The 9,434-nt window shown below is 45.3% G+C and overlaps 1 protein-coding gene across 1 annotated transcript; it reads left to right on the forward strand.

The window, feature by feature from the left end:
* Positions 1–5,900: 5,900 nt before the first annotated feature.
* On the forward strand, positions 5,901–8,441 carry MAP10 (microtubule associated protein 10; the record flags this gene model as incomplete). The annotated part of the gene is made up of 1 exon (XM_083858534.1): positions 5,901–8,441. One exon carries the CDS (start codon positions 5,901–5,903, stop codon positions 8,310–8,312), a length of 2,412 nt encoding a protein of 803 aa, XP_083714660.1. The 3' UTR covers positions 8,313–8,441.
* Positions 8,442–9,434: the final 993 nt, after the last annotated feature.

The following is a 9,434-nucleotide window of genomic DNA, read 5'->3' on the forward strand; positions in this document are numbered from 1 at the left end:
TGTTTCCACACGATTCCCAGAGGAAGACTGTACCTATCTCATCACCACTGAACCTTCAGAGAAAAACTACACCCTTTTACAGGATCATCTCTGCTTCAACAGAACCACATCTGTCATTCCAGGAGGACTTAACTGGACTGCTACCAACACCCTGACCAACAGGGTGTCAGGTTGTATTCTGACTCTGTCAGTGTTTTCTTTTTTGTTTGTTTGTTTGCTTTTTTTGTACTACTGCATTTTCATTTTGAATATTTCTTGTAAAGAACTGTTATTCCTATTCCTATTTCAGGCTTTGCCTGAAAGCCCCTTAATTTCAAAGTTATAATAATTTGGAGGGAGGGGGTTTACATTCTCCATTCCAAGGGAAGCTCCAGCTTTTCCAGGCAGACACCTGTCTTTCCAAACCAAGACAAGGGCTTATTGGTTCTTCCTTCTGCAACCTCAACAAGCAGTTTCATAAGTTCAATTCACTAAGTGGGATGGAATTTTTCTGCCCCCTTCCTACCAGGCACAGGCACCTGGATATAATCACCCTCATGCACATCCACTGAGGAGGATCTGGTCCAGCTCTGCACGGCAACATGCCTGTCTCTTTTTATTTTGCTCTCTCTAAAGGAGAGCTCTCAAAACAGTCAAATGGGTTTAAAGTTGTTTTAAAGGGAAAAAGGGAAACATCAGTGGTTGAAAATGTGCAGCAAACAAAACAGCTGTACTGTAAAAAGAAATTCTGAAAAAGCATACTTACAATGGTAATTTTAACAGATTAAACAATGAGTGTCATCAGTGTGATGGTACAAAGCACACAGTACTGTTTCCTACTCAAATATTTGCAGACATCTCTTATTTTTTATTTTAATGAAATCTCGTCTAACTATTGAATTGATTTTAAGAACCATCCCAAGGCTCACAAGAGCTTTCACTGTCAGAAGCCCTGTCAGATATTTGAACTGCAATTTGCCCCCAGTGGTTCCCAGCTTGAGCTAGAGAAATGCTGTAAACATATCCTTTTAGGAGGTGACGAGTCTGAAAAATCACTGCCTGCAAAGACAATGGCTCTGAGAGGAGTTGTATAGTTACAACAGGAATTTTAAGGATCCCCACACCTTGACAAAACCTTTTGCTGGTGTTCTGCTCTTTTGTGTGATTAAGCTGTCCTCTTTGGATGACTAAGCACCTGGAATCCTCTCCTCGTTCACTACATATGGGCATGACAAGTATGGGCTGCAACCATGAAGCCAAAGGAAATAAATCAAATCCTTCTGAGGACTTTTGAGAGCTTCACAGCAATTGGATGGGAAGTAACACAGTTTAAACAATGATACATTAATTAATTATAAATGACAGCATGTAAACCCATGGAATTTCTGTAAATAACAAATGAGTTTGTGATGGTTTAAATAAAATAAGAAACTGATAGAAAAGCCTCCATGTGCTAATAACACCCCGATACTTAAGGGAATTGGCTTTGAATGTTGCTGGGAATTATACAAAGAATATTCAATGAGCTGATTCCTGAGGTTGACCTTTCACTATTGTTTTGTTTTAAGCAAAAATGTCTATTTGCTTTAATAAGGACTCTTTTCAAATAAAGGTTCTCTTTTCACTTCAGATGCGACCTTTATGGATATGTCTCACTGTCATGTTCAATACAGTTGTCTGAACTGCATTTGTGACAACCTGCTTCCTGTTGGATCTCACGGTATTCAGCAGATATTTCCTTATTTCCTTTAGGTGTCTGCTTGGACTGAGTCTCACTGCACCTAAGAAAGATGATGATGACTGCTCAGTACAGAAGGAGAAGCTGTGCTTTGCCACAGTCCCATTAATCCCTGAAGAACCAGAAGACAACCTGGCAGGGGCTGTATTTCTAAGCTGGCTGTGAAGACTACATGCACCTCAAGGGCCAACCATTTCCCCCACCAATCCTGTACACCACCCCTGCTGACTTGGAAGAAGTAGCTCTACCATAAACCCCAACTTTCACCACTCTGAAAAAGCAAAATGCTAAGGAAAGCAATGAAATAATTAAAAAGACAGGAAACAGATGGGTGTTTGCCAAATGGAGAAGGACCACATGACTAGGCAAAGAATGTTTATTTTAGCACTCCCAAAGTCTGCTAAAGATAGTAGAGAGTGAAAATAAACGTGAGAGATATCACAGTGAAGAGGAGTTCACAAGCATCTTTAGGGTAGCAACACAAGGGAGGAATTTTGGAGCTGTATGTCTGAGTAGGTTCTGTACCAGCTGCTCTGACCACCCAAACAATGGGGCACTTTGTGGACAGGAAGGTACACACTGAGAAGTGGGGCAAAACCACAGTTTCCTTCATTTTGATGGATTAAAAAATGCCTGTGCCAAAAATACCATTGCAACTGTTCCTAGACTGCTCCATACATCACTAGATCTGGGTCAGCATGAAATTAAGGATCATGAAGTTAAATCTGGACACAGAAAACAGCAACGCTCCCTCCAATACTCTCTGCAATATACTGAAACATTGCAAACAGCAATTTCTGAATAGATGTAGCTTTCTTATTTGACCTTATTCCTTTTCAAAACTTCTAGATTCTTCGAGAAAAAAAACCTAAATAAATTGCAAAAACCTCAAATGCTTTGCTCATGTATTTTATAAATTTTCATATTTTTCCTGAACTGATGAAGAGAGTTACTGAAGACTGCCATGCTAATTCCTGAATTTCTTCCTATTTATTGCCCTTTCACAAGTGGCTGACTCAACAGATAACTGAGAAAAGACTAAATAAGTTTTCTCTGGGTGGCATTTTAAGCTGGAGTATTTTAAGAACTGCTATTATGTTGCAGCTGAATATTCCAGCAGACTGTCTGACTCCTTTCTGAATCAGAGTGCCACCAGGCTAAATATTTGCACAAATTCCATGCATCGCCCTGTACATTCTGCACAGAGAAGAGCAATTTTATATGCAGGTAAACAGTGGCTCTTTAGGCCAGCATTTGATCTCTAAAAAATGCAATCATACAACAACACCAGAATAGGCAGATTCAATTGTGAATCTCGCAAAATCCATGCTTTCTCAAGATTTTTTTTAAAGTGTCGTAGTCTCAATCCATAAAGAGACATACAATTGTATAGACAGATCTCTTTGTGTAGAGAGATCAATAAATCTGAAATGGTACAGAAATTAAGGGCAAAACAATTTAAAAAATTTCAAAGCCTTTGAAAGGTAGATTTGCACCAAAACTGCTGAGTTGGTGGTAATGACACCAATTGTCTGGGTTGGAATTTTTTGAGATAGAAAGTTGGTACTTCGAATATACAAACAAGGCCAGTGAAAGATTCCACTGAATCAGCAAAATTCCTCAGTCTTCCAGTCTTTTAGAAGAAAGCCAGAAAATCTGAAGTCCAATTATAAGAAAGAAGGACTGAGAAGAAGCAGAACTATTTTAAAAAGATTCCTAAATGTAACTAGTGTAGATCCGAATATGTACCTGTGGTATTTGAAGTGGTAGAGGTAATGAAACCTGGCTCCATAACCCCACTTCTGCAGCATGACTGTTTTCTAAATCACTCTTCAGTGATATGCAATCTGAAGTCTTATCACAAGTCTCCTTTAAATGGTGGTTAGTAGAAACTAAAACTATTAGGAACAAAACAACCATTTTTTCTTCTAACTTGCAACTCAAAATAAAAACGTTATTTTCTGTTTATTTTGAAGAGAAATATGCCCTCTTCATCAGAGAATTGACTTAAGAAAACACACCAACTGGAACAAACTAAAAATTCCTTACTCCTTTCTATTCAAATAATTTTGTCACTAGCTTGCTGACTGATCTTACACAGCTTATTAACACCTATAGTTTTCACAAGTATTCAGTGCTTTTTATTTATATTGCCAGTGCAGAACAAAACACAGTAATTGTCGAATTTTCTCTCTGAAAACTTCAGAGTGTAGAGGCTCAGCATCTTAAGAATATGGTTCCTCCATAATTCACCCCCTAACTCCAGTTGCAGTTACCACACAGAAAGATGAATATTCCTCTACAAAGATTGGAAGTTTCAAATACAAGACAATAGAAATCATGGACTAAACCTCATAGTCACAGTAATGTCCATCTACAAAATGGGCAAAATGCTGATCCATTGTCTTTCCAGGCAACCTTAAGTGTGATTGTTTGACCACTGTGAAATCTCTGCCAATTTCAGCGTAACAGAAAATCTTTCTTCTGCCATTTCTCCTTTATGGACAATGTCTACTACACCTGTCAGGCCCTCCTGCTGTGGGAACTGGTTGGAGAAAAAGGAAACACGAGGAAAGCAGATGGCAGATGGCAGGACATGGAGGCAACAGTGAAACAGACTGGCCATTTGTCCTGTCTGCCACACTGCCAGTACAATGCCACATGTGAACACTGGCAGCCTTGATGGCAGAGGACATGCAGCTCTTAGACTCACGTGCTTAGAATAGTGGCAGCAGAGGAACTGAGAACTAAATTACATAATTTGTAAGTCCTGATCACAACACAGAAGTCAAACTCCTTAACTCTCAGACATAACAGCTAATGAAAGTTGTCATTTAAATAATAACCGAGAGACCTGACCAACAGTGAAGAGTTGGATTCTTTGACCACCTCCTGTTAGTTTCTACTTGTCTAAAAAATTGTGAATTGATAGCTGAAGGATGATGGAAAAAAGGAGGAAATAACCAGAAAGAGGATTGGTCTTTCTTTTAGTTACTTTCCTGCTGGTAAAAGGTGAGGGTGTACTGTAATTTTAATGCAACCCAACACAGTTTAGGAGACATTGTTTTAGAGTCAACTTACTAATTGAATAAAACAACTCAATTTTCTTTCTAGCTCAGCAAATATTCATTGTGCCTGTGGCAAGGAGACTGCGGTGTAAGGGAAGGATGGCCAGAGAGGGAAGGGCACTCTCCCTGCCAGGCAGCAGGCTGAGGAGTGAAATCCTTCACAAGTGTGTTCACTTCAACTCCCACTTCACATGCAGACAGGACAGAAAATATGAGTTTATCAATGCATATCCAAGATACTGCAGAGAGTATCAATATATGGCCCTTGACACTGCCCCCCATGTTTGTCTTGGAGCGGGAACAGGCTGCAGCTATGGATGGGACAAGAGGATAGTCTTGGGCTGCGCCAAAAGAGGTTTAGATGGACATTGGGAAAAATTCCTTCACAGAAAGGGTGATTAGATATTGGGATGGGCTGCCTAGGGAGACGATGGAGTCACTCTCCATGGAGGTGTTGAATGCATGACTGGACATGGCACTGAGTGCAGTGGTCTGGCTGACATGGTGGCAGTGTTCAGTCTAAGACTGGACTTAATGATCTCAGAGGTCTTTTCCAACCCAATTAATTCAGTGAGTGTGTGAATGTGAAAACAGTTTAAGGTCTCTCAACGCCTCCACAAACACCACCCCTGGCCAGCATGGCTCGTGGAGGCACACTGGGGCTGCTGGAGGCTCACTGGAGCTGCTGGAGGCCCACTGGGGCGGCTGGAGGCTCACTGGAGCTGCTGGAGGCACACTGGGGCTGCTGGAGGCACACTGGGGCTGCTGGAGGCACACTGGGGCTGCTGGAGGCTCATTGGAGCTGCTGGAGGCACACTGGGGCTGCTGGAGGCTCACTGGGGCTGCTGGAGGCTCACTGGGGCTGCTGGAGGCACACTGGGGCTGCTGGAGGCTCACTGGGGCTGCTGGAGGCACACTGGGGCTGCTGGAGGCACACACCCCCCGCCCGCCCGCGGGACGCGCGGCCGAGCCCCCTCAGGGCCCGAGGCCCCGGCCCTGCGGGAGGCGCCGCACAGGCAGCGGTGCCGCGGTGCGACTCTCGCGAGAGAGCGGCCCGCGCCGCCCGCGCCCCGCACACACACGGAACTCTCGCGAGAGCGGGTCCCCGGGCCGGCATGGAGGGTCTGTTCTCGCTGGAGCTGCTGGTGGAGGCGCTGCGGGTGGCGGAGCCCGCGGAGCTCCCGGGACCCGCGGAACTCCCGGCCGTGGCGCTGCGCCTCTTGGACTTCCCCACCCTCGTGCTGCGCCCCGCCGCCGCCGCGCCGCCCCTGCGGACGGGGCAGCTCTTCATCTTCGGCCGCGGCAAGCGCTGCCTGTTCCGCTGGGGCCCGGACTCGCTTCTCGCCGCGCTCCGCCGCCGCCCGCTCCGCGCCCTGCTCCTGGCTCTGCCCGCCGGGCTCGCCCCGGGACCCCCCCGCCTCCTCGGCAGCTGTGCCGTGTCCTTGGCCCCCGCCGCCGAGCTGCTGCAGGGGCCCGGGGCGCCCTCCTCCTGCGGCCGCCGCGGCCGCTTCGCGCTGCGGAACCCCGCGGGCCGCCCCGTCGGGGAGCTGCTCCTGCGGTACCGCCTGAGCAGCCTGCAGGCCGCGGGGGCCAGGCCCGCCTGCGCCCGCGCTGCCACACCGCCTGCCACAGCCCCCGAACCGCAGGACCAGGAGGAGGAGGAGGAGGAGAAGGACAAGGAAGAGGAAGAGGATGAAGAGCTGGAAGGCAATTTCTTCTGCCCTCCGCTGCTCTATTACAGTCGTGAGCCGGCTGAGCCTCGGCGGCCGCCAGCAACAGTGGGGCAGTGGGAGCATGTGGAGCCCCAGAGACCGCAGGAGAAGGACAAGGGCCACAGCCCACCACGGCCCAGTGCTGGGCCCTCGCTGCTGCAGCCCGCCAGCCCTCGACAGCCACCCAGTACCCTGCTGCAGCTGCCGCTCCTCAGTGCCTTGCTGGCGGAGCTGTCGGTGCTGACCCGCGGCGCTGTGCCGGCTGCTGCTGTCCATCCCCATCCTGCCGGGCTCTACCAGCCCCTGGGGAGTGAGGACGCGGCCTCACGGCCCCCCAGTGACTCCATTGCCCCCAGGCCTGCAGAGACACCTGTGGGGCCTGGCAGGAGCAGTGGGGCCATGAGCCCGCAGTCCAAACAAAGCTGTCAAAAGGCCACCTCCCCAGGGGCTGGGGTTGGGAGAAGACCCAAGAAAGCTGTGCCCCAGGGACAGCCAGCCTGTGAAAAGAACTGCAAAACTAAGGAGAACAGACCTCCCAGAAAGAAATTGTTGTATGGGCTGACAAATACACTGAGGCTACGGCTGCAGCAGACTAACCCGGATAAGCTGATAATTCATGAAAGGAGGGAGCAGTACAGAAAAAAGCAGATGGAGATGATGAAAGAGAGAAGCCCCTTACCCAAGAGAAAGCTGGTCAGAAATACTGAAGAACAGCATGTGGTGTCTTGCAGGTATTGTGGCACAAGAGGCAATTCAGAGAGGAATAATCAGTTGGATAAAACTGTTCAGACTTCATTAGAAAACAGTGCTCTCTCAGAGTCCATTTCTGTGACAGGAGATGTGTCTCCTGGCCTGCAGAAACAGTCTATTGCAAGTCAATCCAGGAACAATTCAATTGCAAGAAAGGAGCATCCTGATGAAATAACTACAGCCCCCCTACCAGAGGAAACTGTGTTAAAGTCTGCTGATGAGGAAGAGGATGCAAAAGCTCAACTCCCAGCAGCGTTGCCATCAGATGTTAATACAAAAGGAGGCTACAATGATGCAATACACTTAATCTATAATAAAACCAGGGAGCTTGATGATGTGTCTCTTATAAGTGATCATAAACTAAGCCCCAGCAGGAGTGTTGAAAACAACTCTGAATTCATATACTCCGATGACTTTGTCGCTAGTCCAGAGGACACAGTCTATTCAGAAGATTTCACCAGTGCTGAGTGTGCAGGCAGAGACTCAAAAGTTCTTGACAGCAGTCCTGAACCTCTGTGGGTTGAAAGACCAAAGCAAGATAGGTCAGATACAGAGCCAGAATCCAGCAGGTCCAGAATTTCAAAGACAAGTCAGAGAGCTCAGAGTACTTCAGATCTTGTGCCAGTTCCTTCAGCTTCATCTCTGGTCCAGTCTTTGAGGAGAAACTGTGACTTTAAAACCAGCATGGGAACTAGTGCTGAATCTGCTGATTCACTTAACCTTGCTGAGATGGAGGCATCATTATTAGATAAAGAGCAGAAAGCCCAACAGATGAGTAAGGAAGAGAACAGGAGTGATCAACAAATACCTACACTGAGAAGCAAACAAGTTAAATCTGATACTGATCTGAATATAGGAAATGGCCAGACCTCTACAGGACAAAAGCAGTCAGTAAATGAAGTTAGCTCTTCCTTGCCATCTAACATGTCTGATCTTGAACTTAGTGTCCTGGAAAACAGTATGTCAGACAAAGAAGATGATTTTCTGGAAAAACTACACGGTCCTAATCGGTACAAAGACATCAGTGAACTTGTTATAAACAAGCTCCCAGGATACACAATGTAATTACAAGTTTTCACTGTGTGGTTTAAGATACAATATTTAAACTTTGTAAATCCTGTTACATTTAGCTGCACTATGTGCAAGCTAATTTAAGATTTTATCATGCACATTTATTACATCAGTGAATTTAGTTACAAGATTTTTAAAATAAACCACTGTTTGAATCTCTAACAAATGGTGTCTACAGCCTGTGTTCAGTATCAGTCAGTATCTTAACACAAAAGTAATCCAAACAGCACATGAAACATAACTTACTGTCAAAGCAGAAATTGAGACAAAAGCAGCAAAAGCAGTCAGTACCCATGAAAGTACTCCAGGGTAGAAGTAATAACATGCTACCAGAACAGCCAAATACAAAATTAATTCCTAAGCAAACAGAAGGTTTTATTAGTCCTGAAAATTTCGAAGCTTATTTTTCATTAGAAAGAGTTATTTAAGGCATATAGTCACAGCCAGTAGCAACACAGAATTTTATCAACTATTCAGTATAATGATGTGTTTGTTTCCCTTTTCCATCACTAAATACAGTGACTGGGATTGGATGAGCTCTTTTAGAGTTGAAGTTTCATTTCTCTTAGGTTGGAGTTTCATTTAAGTCAGATTTTCACAATTGATTGTAGAATAGTGTAAGGATTGTTGGTGATAGTAAATCTGTATAATCTAGGAAAGCTTGAAGAGGTGGATGGAAGTTACTTGACCTTGAAGACTAAGGGTGTGCAAGGAGTAGGGAACAGCACAGTAAATCTTCAACACTTCACAACTCTCTGATTGCATTCTCTGACTCTGGGGAAAGAGGTGGGGTCAGCACCCACAGTCCAGAAACTTGGAACCAGCGAGCATATTATGTCATGATGTAAAGATGTGAGGTAATGAGAAATTTGTCATGCCTCCTCTGCCATTAAGATAGTTCAATGGATGTTCACTTTTGATTTCAGGTTTGCTTGTTATGGCTTCCAGTTTGATCATTGAACTTAATGTCTTCTGTTTAACTACAGAGGATTTTTTTTAGAGTCCATATGTTGATCACGATTTTTAGAGATGTTTTTTGACTTGTATTCCTGCCTTAGTTTTCAGTCTCATGTATTCTCCCTTTCCCCTCTCTTTGAGTACTTCATCTCTTATGTC

The sequence above is a fragment of the Zosterops lateralis genome (genome assembly GCF_965231275.1).
Source record: "Zosterops lateralis genome assembly, chromosome: 3".
Classification (NCBI taxonomy): Eukaryota; Metazoa; Chordata; class Aves; order Passeriformes; family Zosteropidae; genus Zosterops; species Zosterops lateralis.